Source organism: Pongo abelii, chromosome 1 (assembly GCF_028885655.2).
Source record: "Pongo abelii isolate AG06213 chromosome 1, NHGRI_mPonAbe1-v2.0_pri, whole genome shotgun sequence".
NCBI lineage: Eukaryota > Metazoa > Chordata > Mammalia > Primates > Hominidae > Pongo > Pongo abelii.
In genome coordinates, this window is record NC_071985.2 from 6,840,205 (window position 1) to 6,862,483 (window position 22,279).

Consider the following 22,279-nt stretch of genomic DNA (forward strand, 5'->3'; position numbering starts at 1 on the left):
CCTGCCACCAGCCCTGCCTCCCTCCCTGCTGCCCTCACTACCCCCAACTCCTCTCTCTCTCTTCCTTTAGCCTTTTTTAAGGAACAATATTGAATAGGGGCCTCGTTAGAAATCAGTCTTTTCTAATAGTGATTTATTTTAAGCATTCCCACTTGTAAGAGGAACATCTCTCTAGGGCGTCAGAGTCATTCAGATTGTTGTGTGATTCTGAGCCGGAGGCAAGGAGATTCCTGAATTTGAACTTAAAACCTTGGGTCTCAGCTTACTTGGTAGCTGTGGGCAACAGGCAAATCATTCCCTTTCCCTGAGACTCAGTCCCTTATACCTGTCACAGATACCTAACCAAAGAATGACCTTATTTTCTTTCAGTGACCAAGCTCAACATGAATAAGCCTTTTATTTCATTCATTCATTCATTCATTCATTCATTCATTCGAGTCAGAGTCTTGCTCTGTCACCCAGACTGGAGTGCCGTGGCACAATCTCAGCTCACTGCAACCTTGGCCTCCCGGGTTCAAGCGATTCTTCTGCCTCAGCCTCCCGAGTAGCTGGGATTACAGGCTCCCGCCACCACGCCTGGCTACTTTTTGTATTTTTAGTAGAGACGGGGTTTTGCCATATTGGCCAGGCTGGTCTCGAACTCCTGACCTCAGGAGGAGGTCTGGGCCTCTCAAAGTGCTGGGATTACAGGTGTGAGCCACCGCACCCAGCCAAGCCTTTTATTTCTTAGTTTATTTTATTTTAGATGGAGTCTCACTCTGTCATGCAGGCTGGAGTGCAGTGGCATGATCCTAGCTCACTGCAGCCTCTGCCTCTTGGGTTCAAGTGATTCTCCTACCTCAGCTTCCTGGATAGCTAGGATTGCAGGTGCCCACCACCTTGCCCATCTCATTTTTGTATTTCTAGTAGAGACGGGGTTTCATCATGTTGGCCAGGCTAGTCTCGAACTCCTGACCTCAAGTGATCTGCCCACCTGAGCCTCCCAAAGTGCTGGGATTACAGGTGTGAGCCACCACACCTGGCTTATGAATAAGCCTTTTAAAGTACTAAGACTTGACGATTTTTTTCCTTCGATTATATATACTCAAATAGAAAAAAAAATTGCAGCGCATATTTTATATTGTAAATTAATACTTTCCTAAATAAGATACATATCCCCCCAAATTACATAAATATATAATCTCCCCCATTTGTGAATACTATTTAAAAAGTTGACCATTTTCTGGAAAAATTTGTACTTTCAATGAGAAAGCAAAATACTTTTATCTTCAGTATTTGCTAGATATACAAATTGTTTTCTTCGGACTATTTTCCAGTTTTCTGTTACTATTAAAATATCTGGTGTAATTCAAGTTAATCTTTGTATGTTATTTTTATTTGTTCATTTCCTCTCTGAAAGTGTTTAAAATCTCTTTTCATTTCCAGTATTCTGAAATTGTATTATGATATGTGTGTGGGCCTTTTTAAACTTTTGCCAGGGATTGGTGGGCTTTAAAATTTTAAAATTTAGGTCTTTTAGTCCTTGGGAATTTTACTATTATTTATAATTTCTTCTCCTCTGATTTTGATTCTTTATAGAACTACTGCAATTAGATTTTGAATATCTTAATTAAGCTCTCTCATCATTTTTGCTTACATTTGTCATCTTTTTTTCTTTTTCTTTCTTTTTTTTTTTTCCTTATTTTTAAAGAGATCCCTTTTACTCCATCTAAGACTTTGAGATATTAGTGCCCTGGATATATCCTTCTTGCATTAGTTTTTTAGTCATTTCAATTTCTTTGTGTTCACTCTGTCTTATAAGTAAATTACTCCTTTTAAACATCCGGGTTATTATTTCAGCATTCAGTGCTGCCAATCCTATATTAGATTTCCTCTATTGAATTACTGTTTTGGATTTTTAACAATTTCTAAGCTCATTGCCTTATCCTTAGATTATTCTCTCAAAACATCTCTGTAAATGTCCTGAAGAATTCTTATCTCTTCCATTTTACCTAACTCAGTGGTAGCCATATGTTTTCTCTAGTTGGTGAGCCTCCTCTAAGCTGTTGATGTATTAGATGAGGTGTCATGTAACAATATAAGTAGGTTTGTCATCTCAGAATCATGGCAGATTGGGCTGTGGAATCTTCTGGCACTATTGGGCAGCAAATGGTAAGGTAAAGAGAATGATGTTGGCTTTTCCAAGAAAGCAAACTCCTCCAGAGCTACCGGATCCCCATCCTCCCTGGCACTGCAACTGTGCTGGGCTCTAAGAGGCTGCCTTCTCTCCATGAGCACTGGCACCATCACAGATGCCTCGGGAGTACTCACCATTCACCACTGTCCTCTTTCGTGGCCATAGAGATAGCTGTGTGACCTCAGCAGGGAGGAGGAAGAGGGAGGAAGCCATAGCATGTGCCCCGGCAGCTACCAACCTCCTAGACCTTATTATTTTTTAATAGAACTAATGAGCCACTGTAGACAATGTTCTTGCTGATCCGTATTAAGTGTAGAATGTTTAAATTTTATGCATAATTGAGGCAATATTAGGTAAATGTTATTTTTAAGTAAGTTTATTATTTTTGAACGCAGTCTTTATTTTTAAGCCTAATTGTTTCTGAAAGCAAACATTCCTATAGATAGCTTAACTGTTGGACTAGAAGGTTATATATAATCAAAGCACAGCATTTCCCGAGAAGCAGAATATCCTAGTCATAGACAAATACATGACAGGGAAGAGACAACTCCTAGAAACTACCCTTGTGGGTCCAAACCTGTAGACTAAAAATGAAGCATCAAAGCAACCTGTGAGAGAGTATACAACATAGTTTTCACAGTATTTGAATAGATACGTTAAAATTAAAAATGCATTGTGCTCTTAAGATTCTTTTTATTTTTACAGCTGGAATACATAATTGATTATCTTAAAAGTTTCCTTACTCTGATTTACTGAATTATTTGAAAGCAACGATGTGTCATGACAGATGATTTTCACACTTTGGTGTTTCCCCTTTAGCCTTCTAGCCAATGAATTCTAAAATGTTGGTAATTAAATTGATTGAACTGTACTGGTTAATAAGAATTAAAGCCCCCAAGAACAGGCAAACTATGATTTTTTTCATTGTTCACACAAATTAATATATTCAAAAGAAGAGATTGATGGATAAGATAAATTTCTGCTGCAAACCTTGCTTTCAGGAAATAGGTGAAAACTTTTCCAGAAATCTATAATTATTCATAGTGTTATGTTTCCCTTTGATATATGCTTAAGGCTCATTAGCATTCTTTTCAAAAGCTAGTGATTAATTTTATAATGCTATTAGGGATGCATACGTATGGGATAAATTATATTTTAGAAATAAGATACTGTTAAATGCTGAGTTAAAATAGTGGTTGCATTACAGGAAAGTTGTAGAGATACGGGATTAGGCATAAACACACAGCTTTCATGCAAGGCTTCTCACCCTTGAAGCTGTCAACATTGTGAGTTGAATAATTCTTTGCTGTTTGGGGGCTATCCTGTGCAATGTAGGATGTTTAGCAGCATCTCTGGCCTCTACCCGCTAAATACTAATAGCATCCCCCTGACAGTTGCGACAACCAGAAATGTCTCTAGGCATTGCTGCACGTCCCCTGGGGATGGGGCAGTGGGTAGGTTGGGAAACTGAATGGACCCTAATTGAGAAACACAGCTTTTTTTTTTTTTTTTTTTTTTTTTTCATTTTTGTCAGTATTTTATTAGAGGTCTTACCAGTGACATAGGGCAAGGAAAACAAATACATTTTGGAATAGAAGAAATAAAATTGCTTCAATTTATAGAGGCAATGATATTCTAGGAAAGGAAGAATCCCAAGGAATCTAGAAAGCAAATACAAGAAGTAATAGTGGGCTTAGGAAAGTTACAGTGTATGAGACTCCTAAACAAAAGTCAATTATATTTCTATTCACTTGCAGCAAACAAATGAAAATAAAAATAAAAAAGCTGTTCCATTCGTGATAGTGTCAAAAATCATACAAACAATAGCACAATGCTGAGAGAAGACCAACAAATAAATGAATATATGTGCCACATACATATGTCGGTTCTTCCCAAATTGATCTATAGATCCAACTCAATTTCAACAGGATATACATATACATATCTGTATGGAGAAACACAGCTTTAATAGTACATTTTGGTGAGGCTGTAGTTCTTAGGGTGGAAGATTCACAAGTATCCATTTTATTATGCTTTATAATCTACTTATAAGTTATATACATTCTCTTGAAGGTATACATGTTATATCATCAAACATATTAAAGCTGCCAATAATATGCTTTTAAAACGAGGCTTACTGGAAATGAACTTGGAGATAAATTCTGTTTGATTTCATCATGGGGATTCATGGGGAATGTGGAATTTTATTTTCCATTTTTTAACGCAGTGTACCAGCATGTTTTCTTTTGTGCCATTTTGGTGAGTATTTTGACAGGATGTTTATTTTAAATCTTCAGCCTTTGAGTCATTTACTCATGCAACCTGTGCAACAGGCTCTTTGCTAAAAATTGCTTGATTTTTTAGGCCACAAGTAAACAATTTTAGTCTAATATTAAAAGCACACATATAAAAGTTGAGGGACTTCAAAAATTATGTATGCACAAAATAAAGTACAACATTATCTGGTTAATACCATAAGAATAGCCTAGGAAAGAAAGAAAATCCTTCTGAAACAAGCTTACATGACAAGTAATTTATGCCAAAGATTTAGAGGAACTCACAGAAAGTCATGAAACTGGTTTGAGTGGAACAGTGGTGGACTCCCCCCCATTTTCTCATTCACCATTTCTCTCTGTTGCAAGGACAGTGTCTTTCACTCTGGTTTGCTCTCTCCTGGAGTTCCTCTTCATCTCTCTCTCTCCTTCCTTCCCTCCCTCCCTACCTTCCTCTCTCTCCTTATCCCTCCCTCCCTCCCTACCTTCCTCTCTCTCCTTATCCCTCCCTCCCTCCCTCCCTCATTCTCTGAAGCTTGACTTCTCTTATCTTTCTGTTATGTGGACTTGGACAGTCATGCCAACCTCTGTATGTGTATGACTCCCCAACGCAGCTGCTTTTAAGTAACTTACTTTGTGGCTCAATTTTGAATTCCCAAAAGAAGAAATTTGGATGGCTCAGCTTAGGTCAATGCCTACATTTGGTCCAATCAGCTGTGACCAAATAGAGACTACATGTCTTCACATGGGACCTAGGCTTTCCCATTCTGTGTCCTGCGGGTGCATCGGGTACTATTAAAAGGAGGTGTTGTCAGGGAAGAAATGATGCATATATACGCTACACATAACATCAACTCACAAATACCCTGCGAAGATTTTGTTTCCTTTTTATGAGGGAGACAGACAGACAGAGAATTGCTAGATATATGGAAGATAGATCGTTTATATCAATTCAAGAGTAGGAAGAATTAAACTTTCATATCTTCACTGGAATTAAATTCTTCAACTAATTGACTCCCTAAAGTTGCTCATTTCCTCCCATCTTCCTCATGTGTAAGTGTAATTTGTAAATGTGAACATACCAGTGTTAAACCTCTTCAGAATCTAATATTCCATTTTGATAACACTAGTTATGAAACTAGTTTTAACCTAGAAACTAGTGTTTAACCTAGAGATAACAACAAGCTTCTGGAGAAGATTCGGAATGAAAGTGATAATAAATAATTGTTTAGCAATTTTAGATGGGAATGGGTATCCTGGGATGATGCATTAACTATTCCCACTCAACAAGTATCTGACATTATCTGTGAATTGTTTCTAATCAAAATATGAGTCTGGGAATTTTTAAGTTGATCATAAAGGAGTAGAATCACAAATACAGTCACGTCCTAAAAAGCATACACCTAAAAAGATGCACATCGAAGGATGGTCCCCACAGATCTGTACTGTAGGAAATTGGTGGTGACATTTAGCCCTACCCATGTAATATCATCCACACATAAAGAACAGTGAAGAGGGCCAGGTGCGGTGGCTCATGCCTGTAATCCCAGCACTTTGGGAGGCCGAGGCAGGCAGATTGCCTGAGCTCAGGAGTTCGAGACCCGCCTGAGCAACACAGTGAAACCCCATCTCTACTAAAATATAAAAATTAGCAGGATGTGGCGGTGTGTGCCTGTAGTCCCAGCTACTTGGGAGGCTGAGGCATGAGAATTGCTTGAACTCGTGAGGCAGAGGTTGCAATGAGCCAAGATCGCACCACTGCACCCCAGCCTGGGTGACAGAGCGAGACTCTGTCTCCAAAACAAAACAAACAGAACAGTGTTGAGGTCGGGTGTGGTGGCTTATGCCTATAGTCCCAGCTACTTATGAGGCTATGGCTGGAGGATCGCTTGAGCCCAGGAGTTCAAGGCCAGCCTGAGCAACATAGTGAGACCCATCTCTTAAAAAAAATTAAAAATTAAAACAGTGAGGGACTCTGAAATCTGACTATAAGGCAAACATTAGTGTCCTTTAAAAGAATAATCTATAGATGAGATAGTTACTAACTCTACCACATGGGATTTGGGACAGATCTATGATAAACAAGTTTAATGCTAGAAAGTCTTGCTAGAGGAAGGATCTCAAGAATATACTCTTTTTAAAATGTGTGTACATACAATCAACTTGATTCTTCAAAGTAGTAACATTGATTTTCAATTCATCATGGCATTATACTTTTTTCTTTAAAAAAATTTTAATAACTTTTTAGTTAATATTTTCATTTTCTCTCTTAAATTTTAACAAAGAATTATTTCCATTGAAATATGTAAGCACAAAATAATGTACGATATTTTGGTTAATACCATAAGAATAGTTTAGTAAAGAAACAGGACCCCTCTCAAACCAGGAACATTTTCTATTAAATTTCAATGAAGCATCTCTGTTAAAGCTCAAAAGAGTCATAATGAGTAATTTGGAGTTTCCTGATTTTTAACATTTGACTTCCCAAGAAGTGTGTAAAACCTGGAGGTTAGCCACATCACTTTATCTTGATTAGTATGACCAACTGGGACCTGACTTTTCACATCATCAGTTAGCATATTTGTAGCTTAACATTTCTAGTTCTGAACCTTAGCCTTGTTTGTTGTTTAAGATTTAATTAGGACTGCCTGGATAACATGAAAGTATTTTATAAAGCAACAGTAGAAAGAAGGATACACTCTTGATTTATCACTTTTGGTTTTGGCATCAAAAAACATTTTGAGTTACTAATAAAGCCTATTAATCATCAGTTAAACAAGTAGACTGTGGGGCCAAAAGTAGGAGGATCTGCAGAGATCTGGACTCATCACCAGCAGCTGTGCACAGCCATTAGGCCATGGTCCTGACGCGTCACGTTGTGATGTATGCATCTCTCGGCTGACATCCGGAGGTCTCTGGGCAATGGATCAGGGGCTGCACGCAGAGAAACTGACACATATTTTTTTCCTGTTAGAAAAGAAATCTATAAAAGCAAAAAATGGTTAATCATACTTAATATACTTTCAAAGCTGTCTTAAAAATATATTTAATTAAATGAAGCCAGATTTAAAGATATTTTCTGATCTCAGAAGTCTATAATATTTAAAGGAAAAACTTTATATAAATGTAGTACCAGGTTCTGGCAAGGATACAGAATGACTTAGACTAACAGATATTGCTGGTGGGAATGCAAACTGGTACAGACGCTTTGGGTAAACAGTTTGGCAGTTTCTTATAAAGTTAAACATATATTTACCATATGACTCAGCAATCTCACTCCTAGGTATTTACCCAAGTGAAATGAAAACTACATTCTCACAAAAATGTATGCATGAGTGTTTGCGGCAGCTTTATTTGTCATCACCAGTAAGTGGAAACTACCCAAATGTTTCTCAACTGGAGAATGGATAAGCAAACTGTGGTGCCTTCCATACAGTGAAATTTCACTCAACAGCAAAGAGAAACAAACCACTGTTCCACACGACAGCGTGAATGGGTCTCACATGCGTCATGTGTGGTGCATTCCATACCATGAAATATCACTGAACAGCAAAGAGAAACCGCTGTTCCACATGACAGCATGAATGGGTCTCACGTGCATTATGCTAAGTGAGAGGCAGGATTCAGAGGGCTGCATACTCTATGACTCGATTTGTATGACATTCTTACAAAAGGAAAACTATAGGCACACACACACACACACACACACACACACACAAACCTGATGCGTGGTTGCCAAGGGCTGGGGTTTGAAGAGGAAGTCACTGCAAAAGAAGCCTGGGGACGATGACACTGTTCTGCATTCTGATTGTGGTGATGGTCACACGACTCTCTTTCAAACCCTTATATGCTCAAAAGGGTGAATTTTACTACAAGTAAATTGTACCTTAATATAAACGGAAAATAATTTTCTTAAAACCTGTGGTTTTCTAATGGTATTGGATTTAAAAACTGTCACTAACCTACATATTAGTTTTGAACATATTAACTATTTGGTAATGCAAAGCCTTTGTTGGCTCTGAATAGTCTAGCACAGAATTTTAGAAAAGGCTTCCTGTGAGTTGGTGATTCCCATGGAGAAAAGGAAACCAGTAACAGGACAAACAGGCTGGTTTTCAGCATTCTTTTGTATGTGGATACTAAGCTTGAAAAACCCCCGTGAATATTGATTAGCGGCTCTCATAAATTACTCCATGTTTCTTATGCATAGCTCTTGCTGTCATTTTAACATAATAACTCTTTAATATATAGGATCCCTGTTTTCTGAGTCATAAAAATAACTATAGAAAAAAAATCTGAAGTGTTTCTGTTAGTGCTCATAAAATTGTGGCATTCTATACATTTTTAAAAAATATGTGACATTGTAAAAAAAAGGCCTAAAATTATTTTAGAAGTAGAAATTAAAGTCATCTCTTCTACAAAAATTTGCAAATTTTTAATGTAAATGGAAAGAATTTGATTTATTTATTATATATTGTCTGTATTTGCATAAATGTAATGCATGAAAAATTACTCTGCCCTTTTATCTAAATGTTCAGGCCTGTATTGCATGTCTTTGCTAATTGCAATTCTAACACAACAATATGAAATAAACTCAAATTTAGGTTGTGCACATAAATGCAGTAAGTGGCTTATTATATATTTTTTCATCATTAAATATGTTTTGTAGTCAGACAGCATTGTATTTTAACCATCACTTCGTAATACATATTACATAAAGACCCAATAGGATGAAAATTATTTCTATAACCAACAAACAAATATATTCTAAAAGTGCATGTAAATATAAATTCTCTTAAGTAAAATATTGAATAAACTGAGGGACATGTTAGACATGACTCTCTCTCTCTCTATATATATATATACATATATATACACACAGATATTAATAAAAATAAAAGCATATGTCTTCAGAGATAGATGGAGCATCAATATTTAGATAGAAAAACAGATAATTTGTAATGGGGAAGTGATAGTCCATGAACCATATACAAAAATATATATTTTTTCAGATGTATCATAGATATTTTCAGTGGATTTTCTTATACCACATACAGGAATTTATCGTGTCCTAAAATAGAGAAAATGAAGCATGCCATATGAGACTGTTGTAACATAACTATCTTGGCACTGGGCACACAGGTATTCAATAAACGGGAATTACTAGCATTACATATTGCTTGATCTCTACACACAGCTCTGCTGGCTTTTGTACAGGGATCCCTGGCCCTGGGCAGACTGTGAAGCCAGTTACTGTCTTTCCTGCTCTCGGCTTTCACTTGGGGTTCCCTGATACAGCAGTAAGGACCCCACTTTCTGATCTGTCAGCTCCTTGGTGCCCCTCCTGTCTGAGCAGCAGGACTGGAGCAGATCCTGATCATTTTAAAGATGACACTACTGTGCTCCGAATGTTTGCGTACCCCCAAATTTATGTATTGAAATCCTAACCCCCAGGGCGATGGTATTAGGAGGTGAGGGATTTGGCGGTGACTAGGTTAGGAAAGCAGCAAAACCCTCATGAATGGGATTAGTCCCCCTAGAAGAAGAAGTCAGAGAGAGAGCCTCATTTTTTCCACCACATGAGGACACAGTGAGGAGGCGCCAACTGTGAACCAGAAAGTCGACCTTCACTAGACGCCGAATCTGCCAATGCCTTGATCTCGGACTTCACAGCCTCCAGAACTCTGAGGGATACATTTCTGTTGTGTATGGTGTTTTGTGATAGCAGCCCAAATGTACTAGGACAGTATTTTAGTATGCCTGAATTTGAATCAGTCACTTGAGATGTTTTATCCCTAATTTTACATAGCACAGCACCTGGTATATATTAGATATTCAGTAAAGCTTTGTCAAAGGAATGATACTTTTCCTTTGTAAAATAATTTTAGGCATCATTAAGTAGCTGCAGAGGCTCTGGCTGGAGGGTTACACACGACCATCATCTCTGAAGTCAAGCTCTTTAAGCTAAATTGCAAAATAACGTACTTTTAGAGCAGTGTAGGTGGGGTGTGGGATGGAGAGACACAAAGGGGTCATCCCCAGTGGACTCTTCAGATTGACTCAGTGCTGCCTTGGGGCTAGGGCTGCAGGGGACCTGTGTGACAACAGATGAGGACTCCAAGAACTCATAAACAGTCTGATGCAAATGGCAACTGGCCATGGGGCCGAGTTTCAGACACAGTGTCCCACGCCAGGAGATGAGGGCCAGTCAGTGTCACAGAGGGTTCGAGGAGTTTCTAGGCAGAAGAAGAAAGCAGGGGAAGGCTTGACAAGGTGCATGCTGACGTGGAATCTGAGGCCAGCACCAGGGTCACCTTCATTCTCTTCCTTCCAGAGACAAGAGAAGGTGCTTCCCTCAGTGCTGGCCAGTTGATTGCTATTGGAAAGCATGGCCAGGTAAAGTGACCTGGGTCTCTGTTATGGGTTGAATTGTGTCCCCCAGAAAGATATGTAGAAGATGTAATCCCCAGGACTGCAGAATGTGACCTTACTTGGAAATGGGGATTTTACAGATGTAATTAGTTAAGATCATACTGTAGTGGGGGGCGGGACTTTCATCCAACTTGAGTAGTGTCCTGATAAGAAGAGAAAATAGAGGTGTAGGGAGAAGATGCCATGGGACAACAGAGACAGAGATGAGAGTGCTGCAGTTACAAGCTGAGAAACCCCAGAGATGAATGAGCACCACCAGAAGAGGCAAGGAAGGATGCTTCCCTGCATGTCCCAGAGGAAGTTTGGCCCTGCTGACACCTTGGTTTTGGACTTCTAACCTCCAGAACGGAGAATAAGTTTCTGCTGTTTTAAGTCATCCAGATTAGGGTACTTTGTTACGGCAGACCTAGGGAACTAATCCCATATCTAAGGACACATGCTCTGTTTACCTACTGAGGAACACTGGTGGCTGTGTCTGTGGGGCCGGCCACACCTCCATGCAGATTTGGGTCTCTCCATACCTGCCAGGGTAACTACCCATTTCAGACATTCAGATTCTGCCATACCCAAGTTCCTCCTCTAGGATCTGCAACTCTTTCTTGGATGTTACTATTCCAGGATGGCTGGAGGCAGAGAAACATGTGCCCGCCACTTGTAAGACAAAGAAACTGCTCTACCCTCAGAGAAAATCTGCCTGGGTGCTGTCTTCTCCTCAGAGATTCTCTCCCAACCTCATAACATCTCTTTTCATCCTCCTGCCACAAGGAAGCTAGATGCATTGTTTACATTTTCCTAAGAGTTAAGCATTAAGTTCATAGTGTAAATTACTCTCCTTCCTTTCTGATATGCTGAAATGTATCCTTCTGCATATAGTCTTATGTGTGCCTCTGGTAATGAAGACTCTGACAATGAAGTATGCCCCTGCAATACATCGTCTTTGTTAATAATAAATACCTGAAGACACAATAGCTTAGTTCATTAAATATATGCATATAGGTCTGTTATTTTAAAGGGAATAGACCTTTAGCAGAAATTTATTTAAATACCCTTGCATTAAATGGACTGTATGCTCCTTTTGAGAGGTTTGTAAATGCATTTGAAGCAGTAATGCATAAAGGCTTGACACTGGATCCTGCCACATGAAGCCTAAAACAGTTGGTCACATTCAGCTCTTCAAATATATTTTTGGCATTAACAATAGTCTGAGTGATTTAGTTAACCATTCAAGGTTGCATTTCAGTAAAGCTTGAATAATCATTGCTTAAATTAAGAACTGTCAGATACCTGTAATCCCAGCACTTTGGAAGGCCAAGGTGAGTGGATCACCTGAGGTCAGGAGTTTGAGACCAGCCTGGCCAACATGGTAAAACCCCCTCTCTACTAAAAGTACAAAAATTAGCCGGGCGTGGTGGCGCACGCCTGTAATCCCAGCTACTCAGGAGGCTGAGGCAAGGGAATCACTTAAACCTGGGAGGTGGAGGTTGCTGTGAGCTGAGATTGCGCCACTGTGCTCTAGCCTGGGCAACAGAGTGAGACTCTGTCTCAAAAACAAAATAAAATAAAATATAAATAAATAAATAACTATCAGATAAAGATGAAGAAGAGACCAAACCCAGATTAAATAATAAAGGGAAGGAATGAAGAAGTAAAAGCAAGTGAAAGTTTCACAGGATGAAAAATGTATAGAAAGCATAATAAGGCCAACGTCTTATTGAGGAGAGCTGTGATACTGAACAAGACTGACCCTTATATTGATTGCAAACTGTATTAAAATTACTCAGAAAAGAAAAGTGCGTATGGTGTACCTATCTCACCGTCCACATGGTAAGTGGTGGAGCTGGTATTTCAGTAGATCTGAGTTGAGAAGCCATGGTCTTGTCACTATACGCAAAACCTCCTCTGCCATATGCATAGGAAAAGGCATTTCCCCCGGCTTTTTCTTTTCTTTTCTTTTTTTTAGTTTTCTTTGTTTTAGGGAACAAAATAATACCTTGGGGATCTTCTCTCCACCAAACTAACATAAATATTTAGCTTTTCTAAATGTCAATTGGGACAAATGGTGAATCGTGAGTATTTCCACTGGTAGGTGACTGACAGCCCCGGCGGGCCTTGACGCAGAGGCTGACCAGACTGTCCTTGAACTCCTAGGAGCCGAGGTGACGTACATGAACATGACCGCTTACAACAAGGGCCGGCTGCAGTCCTCCTTCTGGATCGTGGACAAACAGCACGTGTATATCGGCAGTGCCGGTTTGGACTGGCAATCCCTGGGACAGGTAATCTTTCTACGTTATGTAAACTCAATGTTCTGTCACCCTCAAAGTGACCACCTTCATAAAGCACGCTACTGCAGATAAGGATACTAAAACCTACAGCTTTTATTATTCTTAACTGTGTAGTTTTCAGAGGCTCATCTTCCTTTTATGTGAAAGGATAAACCTTTCCTTGTCAGGATCATCTTACAAAAAAAGTGAAAACTGTTATTGCTTCAATGCTTTTGTAATTCATAGGCTGCTCCCAGATTCCTGAGAGCAGGTTGCTATGTAATTTACATCACCCAGACCTATATTTTCAGGATGATATTACATCATCTATGAGACGGGGGAAACACAAAAATTCAGTAGAGAGTAATATGTCTTAGGATACTAATCATTTGAGTTATTTCTTTAATCTCAAGATGAAGATGTTATCTTTCTCTTAACAAATAATTAACTTCAAGTATGTTGAAAATACATTTTCACACACTTAGGACTTTTATGCATTTATTTGTGTCAGAGGCAATCCACAGAGGATTACAAAATCACCATCTTTCCATTAGTCATCCAGCGACAGGAGGTTCCTAGTCATTGGATACTTAGGAAGACTAGCCAACCTTCTCAGAACATCTTTTTAAATCAACACTCCAACACACTCTCCTCCTCTTCTTCTCCACACCTACACACAGATATTGTTTCTTCCCCAGCCCATTATTTCCCCACAGCTCTCAAAATTTGAGATCATGCTATTATACTTAATCATCTATCTTAAATTAGTATTCCTTTCTATTATGCTCAACTATGTGGAATTTTTCTTGGTCTACCTAAGTGTGACATAAAGCATTGCTTAGCAGGACCTATGCATTAGAACAGATTTTAATTTACCAAAGTTGAGGCTAACAATTACATGAAGAATTATACATTTTCCAAAAGTTAAACCTATGTTATCAGCTTTATAGTTTGTGAAGTTTTCCAGTGAAATCAATGATTATTGTTATCAATTATTACCTTATATCTATGGTAAGTGGAAGAAATAATTAACAACAATAACAGTTTCAATGAATTGAGGTTTTCTCTATGCTGGGCATTTTTCTAAGCATGTAAAGAGTATAACTTCATTCCATTTTCACAGTAATTCTTTCTTGGAAATACTACTCTTATAACTTTATCTTGCAAAGGAAGAAGCTGAGACATAGGTAAGTAACTTACCCAAGGACACTTTTCAGGAAGTGGCAAAGCTGGAACTCAAACCGAAGCCATATAGCTCTAAACCCCTCACTCTTATTTCACTAATCTTTTAAAATAAATACATTTAGGAAAAAATTATTTTCTTTATCTTTCTGGGGTGCTAAGTTGTAGATTTTCTCTTTCACCCTTTTCTTTAACAAAATCTAACAACGCAGTTCATCAAGAAACTTTTTACTCACTGGAATCTTTCCAATTGCAAATCCACAATGATATGGTGGTCATAGGATGCCAACTACTCTTGCTCAATACTTGAGCTCTGCAAACTCACTAATCTCTGGGTTGAACTAGGAAAACTAGGAAGTCAGTATGTGTTTGCTTCTATAGACATACATCAAAGATATTTCATCTTTAGTTCCAGACCACGCAATAAAGCAAGTCACACAAATTTTTTTGGATTCCCAGTGCATATAAAAGTTACCTTTACACTATACTGTAGTCTAAGTGTGCAGTAGCACTATGTAAATACAAATGTGTATACCTTAATTTAAGAATACTTTATTGCTAGAAAATAATAATCATCTGAGCCTTCAAATGTAGATGTAAGATTTTTGCTGTTGGAGGGTTTTGGCTCAATGTTGATGGCTGCTGACTGATCAGGGTGGTGATTGCTAAAGGCTAGGGTGGCTATAGCAATCTCTTAAAATAAGACAGCAATGGAGTTGGCCACATCAATTGACTTCCTTTCATGAATGATGTCTCTGTAGCACGTGGTGCTGTTTAAAAGCATTTTATCCACAATAAAACTTCTTTCAGAATTGGAGTCAATCCTCTCAATCCCTTCCACTGCTTTATCAACTAAGTTTATGTAATATTCTAAATCCTTTGTATTTCAACAATGTTCACAGCATAGTCACTAGGAACAGATTTCATCTCAACCACTTTCCCTTGCTCATTCATAAGAAGCAACTCCTCATACATTCAAGTTTTATCCTGAGATTGCAGCAATTCAGCCACATCTTTAGGCTCCACTTCTAATTCTGGTTCTCTTGTTATTTCCATCACATCTGCAGTGACTTCCTGCACTGAAGTCTTAAACCCGTCAGAGTCATCCATGAGGGTTAGAATCTACTCCTTCCAAACTCCTATTAATGTTGATATGTTGACCTTCTCCCGTGAATCCCAAATGTTCTTTTTTTGAGATGGAGTTTTGGAGTTCTGCTCTTGTCTCCCAGGCTAGAGTGCAGTGGCAGCTCACTGCAACCTCCACCTCCCAGGTTCAAGTGATTCTCCTGCCTCAGCCTCCCAAGTAGCTGAGATTACAGGCATGTACCACCATGCCCAGCTAATTTTTGTATTTTTTAGTAGAGATGGGGTTTCACCATGTTGGCCAGGCTGGTCTCAAACTCCTGACTTTAGGTGATTCACCCACCTCGGCCTCCCAAAGTGCTGGGATTACAAGCATGAGCCACCGTGCCCGGCCGACAAATGTTCTTAATGGTACCTAGAATGGTGAAGCCTTCCCAGAAGATTTTCAATTTAATTTGCCCAGATCTATCAGAGGAATAACTGTCTATGGTAGCTATATAGCCTTCTAAAAGACTTGAAAGTAGAAATTACTCCTTGATCCCTGGGCTGCAGAATGAATGTTGTGTTATCAGGCATGTAGACAACATTCATCTCCTTGCCCATCTTCATCAGAGCTATTGGGTGACCAGGTACATTGTCAATAAGCAGTGATATTTTGAAAGGAATCTTTCTTTCTGAGCAGTGGGTCTCAACAGCAGGCTTAAAATATTCAGTAAGCCATGCTGTATTCAGCAGTACTATCATCCCAGCTTTGTTCCATTTATAGAGCACAGGCAGAGTTGATTTAGCATAATTCTTGAGGGTCCCACAATTTTTATGATGGTAGATGTGTATTGGCTTCAACTTAAAATCACCAGCTGCATCAGCACCTAACAGAGTCAGCATGTCCTATGAAACTTTGAAGCTAAGCATTGAATTCTCTCCTTTCTAGCTATGAAAGTGTGTGGGGGTCTGACCCACAGACCCTAAACCAGCGATGGATGAGAGACATACGCTGACATAGATATTTTGCCTGTCAGTTTGATCGAGGGTCCAGGCCACTCACAGACACCGAGGAAGGTGCTGTAAAGAAGGTGCTATAAAGAGTCGTGGCCCTGAACAGCCAGCGAAGCTCGCATTTATTCAGTATAGATTAAATGACAAAGGTCTTAAGTAAACACCACTAGAGGGTAATTGACATTGCTGATTTCCCAAGTAGAGAGCAATTATGCACCTGAAGTTGATCAAAGGTTGGTCTTAGGACCACATGAGTAAACAAGCTATTTAGATAAAATACTCTACATTCCTTTGTATCTGTGCCCCAAGCTATTAACTCAAGTTAAGGATTAGGCTGCTTTTAGCCATAACCCTATCCTGAAACTTTTGCAAAATCTTCCAGCCTTCCAAGGTTTGTGTCTCTATCCTATAACTTCATCTTAAAATTTTTCCCACCAGCCTGACTGAACTCCCACATCTCCCCCTTTTCTGTTTTTTGCATTGGGTTCTGTTGACTGGAGCATACAGCTGTGTGCAGCAACAGGTCTGTCGGGCAAGGCGGTCATTGCTGTTATTCTGACTTTGCATCCTAGAATTAGCTAATAACATAAGACAATCATGAGTATAATTAGCAACATTCTTTTCCAATCAAGGAGTGACCTGCAGCATTACTTGGCACTTCAGATTGATGTGTGCTGTTACTAAGGAACCCTGCTGGGGGTATGTTAACCCCTTCCAGCCAAGCAATCATGTTGTTAGAAGCTGGGAAGGGAGTGTCTGCCCAGATAACAGGGCTGAAAAAAGACAGATTTAGAAGATAAGCTTAATAGAGTGTAGCAGGTACAGGTAGCAGGTAAAGTGAGAGAATTTAAAAAGATTAATAAAGCATAGTAAGGAACAATTATCTGGAGTGAATGGTGTCAGTGTCCAGAGCAGGATTCGCTCAGTCTTCTGACCTGTCTTCTTCAGCATTCTGTCCAGGGCCTGTGTTGTCCAAGGAAGGTGCATTGTCTGGGGCTGTGGGTCCTGTAGGGTTATTTTCTTTATTTCTGGTACCGGGTTAGGTCTTAGCCATGCCATGCTATGGTTTGATGTGTCGTGCTGGAATCCAAAGACGACCCGAGGGGGTGTGGAGACAAGCATACCTTCTTCCCCATGTTAATAATTCATTTGGACCACACCATACATTACTGTTCACATCTTTCCATAAAACTGCAGGTTTTATGTCTTGAGAGGTTTTAGCAAAGTGCATATCTACAGCTGATTGAAATTTGTCATCCAGATTTTAAAAATTAAGGGTAAATAAGGCTTGTGCCAATAGTGTTGCAGGATCTTTACCCATACTCCCCCCTTTTTGTTTTTTGAGCACATTTTTAAGAGTGGAATGGGCATGTTTTACTATGGCTTGTCCTTGGGGGTTATACGGGATGCCTGTGGAATGTTGGATATTCCACATGTGACAAAATTGTTGGAATTGTGAGTTGGCATAAGCTGAACCATTATCAGTTTTAATTTTTGTGGGCCATCATACAAATGCAAAAGTTAAAAGAAGATGTATAGGCCGGGCACGGTGGCTCACACCTGTAATCCCAGCACTTTGGGAGGCTGAGGTGGGCAGATCACGAGGTCAGGAGATCAAGACCATTCTGGCTAACACAGTGAAACCCTGTCTCTACTAAAAATACAAAAAAAAAAAAAAAATTGGCCAGGCGTGGTGGCAGGCACATGTAGTCCCAGCTACTCTGGAGGCTGAGTCAGGAGAATGGTGTGAACCCGGGAGGCGGAGCTTGTAGTGAGCCGAGATCTCACCACTGCACTCCAGCCTGGGCAACAGAGCGAGACTCCATCTCAAAAAAAAAAAAAAAGGTGTTTAATGACATATTGAGTGGACTCTCAAGGAAGAGCATGTGCACTAATTAGATGAATGTTGGTATCAATGGATAAATGTACACATCTTAGTTTTCCAAATTCAGGGATGTAACATCTGTTTGCCATAACTAATTAGGTTCTAATTCTCTAGGGTTAACACCTGTTGAAGGAGGTGATGTGCCTGTGAGCTGGCAATCTGGGCATTGTAGGATAATTTGTTTAGCCAGTCTCTGGGTAAGTTGAAATTGCTCAGATAAGTTTCTCCAGTGTTGGTGGAAAAATTGATGTGATTGCATGGCTTAGTCAAGCAGTGATAATCATAACCTGAAGGTCTGCTTGATTATTGCCATAAGCCAATGGGCCAGGCAGTGAGCTGTGGGCTCGAATGTGTGTAATAAAAATAGGATGTGTACGTTGATCTAGCAATTGCTGAAGCTGAAGAAAAAGAGCACACAGGGTGGGCTCCAGAGTGGACTTAATTAGGGCTCTCTCAAGGTTCTGAAATAAATAAACAGAGTAAGCAGAATCACTAACTATATTGATGGGCTAAGTGGAAAAATTCTCCAGAGCCAGTATCAGGGCCCCAATCTCAGTTCTCTGAGTGCTAGTAAGCCCAGATAGAGTGATGGAATTATGTGGTCTCCACCAAACTGCTGCTTTTCCATGTTTACCTGAACCATCAGTAAACAGTGTTAAAGCATTAGGTATGGGAGAGTGAACTATTTTTGTAGGCAAGATCCCAGGAGTACGAGATAAGAAATGAAGGAGTTTATCAGCAGGAAGGACATGCTCTATTTGTCCTGTATAATCAGAGAGAGCTATTTGCAGATCAATAGATGCTGGCAATACTGCTTTGAATTGCTTTTTACTTAAAGGAATCCTGAAAATATCAGGATCATAACCTAGCAACTGACAACATTGTCTGCGACCTGAATGGATGACTTTACTAAGTAACTGGATATAGGAAGAGAGTGTTTTAGTCCCAGTATGTGAGCAAAAAAAAAAACCCATTCTAGAAAGCTCAGTGCTGGGGGGTCATCTGTCCTACTAACCCTCCAGGGGAGTGTTTGGTGGGAAAAATAAATAACTGGATGGAATAATGGGTGTCTATGCAATCTAGTTGCCTCTGAGAGGTGGCTTGTTCTATTTTCTCAATTTCCCTTTTTGCTGCAGGGGTTAACTCTCTGGGAGAATCCAGGGCTGTATTGCCCTTTAAGATAGAAAACAGGTTTTGCAGCTTATAAGTTGGAATGCCTAAAGTGGGGCAGAGCCAGTTGATATTGCCTGGTAATTTCTGATAATCGTTTAAGGTGTGTAAGTTGCTAGTATTTAACCTTTTGAGGTCTTACTGACCGGGAAGTTAGTATGTACCCAAGATATTTCCAAAGAGAGGACATTTGTACTTTTTCAGGTGCAATAATTAAACCTTTTAGCTGTATTCTTTACGACAGTGGTATGTAAATTTAAAAGCATTAGTTCCATTGGGGCTGCTAGTAAAATATCATCCATAAAATGAGTAACCTTGCGATCAGGAAATTCTTTTCTACTGGGGAGCAAAGCTTGATTTACATGATACTGACACATGGTAGGACTGTTTAGCATTCCTTGAGGAAGCACTTTCCAATGAAATCGACAAGCTGGCCTTTCGTTATTGATAGCTAGTATTGTAAACACAAATTTTTTTCTGTCCTGTTCTGCTAGGGGAATCATATAAAAACAGTCTTTTAAGTCAATAACAATTATAGGCCAATTGTGAGGAATCGCCATGGGGGAAGGGAGCCCCAGCTGAAGGGGTTTCATAGGTTGCAAATTGGCATTAATAGCACATAAGTCATGCAAAAGTCTCCGTTTACCAGACCTTTTGGGAATGATGAAAATGGGCGAATTCCAAGGACTATTTGATGGTTCTACATGTCCAGCTTTTAATTGCCCTTTATCTAATTCATGGGCTTTTTGTAATTTCTCTCCCTTCAGAGGCCGCTGTTCTACCCAAATCAGATCTTGAAAGAGACACGTCAGGGGTAGGAGAGCGACAACAGTGGCCATTATCAGAAAGAGGTTTTTCAAATTTGTAAATTTTACTCAAATCTTAGCATAGAATTACAATCTGGACTTATATATAAGGAGCACACGAAATTTTTCCACAGGCAGGAGAGCTGGAGAGCTGAGCAGGCAGGCCCCAGGGTGGCAGCCACTTTGCACTTGCTTAGGCGCTGTCGCTTTTTGTCTGTGCCGCTTCTTTCTGTACTGCTCCTTCCCCCACCCCGCTGCCTGGCGGCTGCTGCCTGCTGCACAAACCTTCCTGCACGTGCCTCCTGCCCATCCCCAGCAGGCTAGCTTCTGGGCCTGGCTCCTCATTGCGTTGCTGCTGTGCGGGTTGAGTTCCTGGGAGCATTTGTGGGCTCCAGGTCTGTAAGCCTCCCTGCTGCTGAGCCTTTCCTTCTGCCCACCGCTCGCTTGGTCCTGCAGCTCTGGCCTTTAATGTTTTTTCATATTTTTAAATAAGCATTCAAATAAATGGGTTTATACATCTGATTGCCTTGTTGATCTTGCATTACTGGGCAGGCAAAGAGCTCCCCTTTTAATGCTGCTTGCTTAAGACAGGGTCTCATCACTGTAGCATATCCCCTGTCCTTTTTCCTATCTATTGGAGGAGGGGGCTTAGGCAAAACCTCCGTTTCCCCTTTTTTATTTTGGCCTGGTGATATCGGGGCTGAGGGAAGAGGAGGTGGTAAAGCAGGTGATGGTTCTTCCTCCTTCTCCTTTTTAGGCTCTTCTGTGTATAATGGAGCCAGGGCTGCCCTAACTAAGGCCCACAGCATTAAAGGTGATACTGGGACCTTGCCCTTGTACGCGATGTTTAAGATTTCTCCCCACTTGTTCCAGAGCTTTACATCTAGCGTGCCTTCTTCAGGGAACCATGGGTTTTGGGATACAACAGTTTGCGTTAGGTCCCTTAATTGAGCCTGCCAAACTGAGGCTCCACTAGCTTTAAGCAGCTGTTTCAATACTATACACTGTTTCTGTTGAGCTGATAACTGTTGTCCTGGGATGAAACCCTAGCCTGAATAATCCCCTGTGAACTTGGAAATCCTGAGCAGGCACCAATGACTTACTGACTGTGCAGTTCCTTTTTCACCTTCATTTTTGGGGGGTCCATCGTGATCCTTTTGTAGCATTCCTCACGCAGGGCACCACTTGTGGGGGTCTGTCCTACAGACCTCAGCTGCATGACGGATGAGACACGTACTCAGACACTGACATTCAGTGAAAGAGCAGGCCACGGGGCTGCCAGCACTAGGAGCCGAAGAGAGTTTTGCAGCCCCTCCAAGCTGGCAATGCTTGCATTTAGTTAGTACAGATTTAACTGACAAAGGCTTTGAGTCAACCCCTGTGGGTAATTAACCTGGCTGCCCCCACCCTGGAGACGGCCATCCTGCCCACAAATGATCAAAGGTTGGTCTTAGGACCACATGAGTAAACAAGCTATTTAGATAAAATACTTTACATTCCTTTGTATCTGCGCCCCAAGCTACTAACTCAAGGTAAGGATTAGGCTGCTTTTAGCCATAACCCTATCCTGAAACTTTTGCAAAACCTTCTGGCCTTCCAGGAAGGTTTGTGTGTATATCCTATAACTTCATCTTAAAATTTTTCCCACGAGCCTGACTGAACTCCCACAAAAGTCCTAGATGGCATCTTCTTCTAATAGAAGGTTGTTTTGTCTACATTGAAAATCTGTTGTTTAGTGTATCCAGCTTCATCCATGATCCCAGCTAGGTCTCCTGGATAACTACTGCAGCTTCTCTATCATCACTTTCTGCTTCACCTTGCACTTCTATGTTACAGAACGGTTTCGTACCTTAAACTTCATGAACCAACCTCAGCTAGCTTCCAATGTCGCTTTTGCAGCTTTTTCACCTCTCTCGGCCTTCACAGAGTATAAGAGGGTAAGGGCCTCGCTCTGAGTTAGACTTTGGCTTAAGGGAATGTTGTGGTTTTCATTCGCGTCCATGTGAAGAGAC

General features: G+C 40.2%; 1 protein-coding gene across 6 annotated transcripts in view; it reads left to right on the plus strand.

Moving 5' to 3' along the window:
- PLD5 (phospholipase D family member 5) overlaps positions 1-22,279 on the plus strand; it is a 436,159-nt gene that overhangs the window by 293,270 nt on the left and 120,610 nt on the right. For all 6 annotated transcript variants that reach the window (XR_008527647.2, XM_054560816.2, XM_054560813.2 and 3 more), the window contains one exon: positions 13,030-13,157. Coding sequence is in view for 5 of the 6 variants with exons in the window: in XM_054560816.2 (XP_054416791.1) it covers positions 13,030-13,157 (128 nt within the window). In the remaining variant the exon portion in view is untranslated. The remainder of the gene's footprint in view (positions 1-13,029; positions 13,158-22,279) is intronic.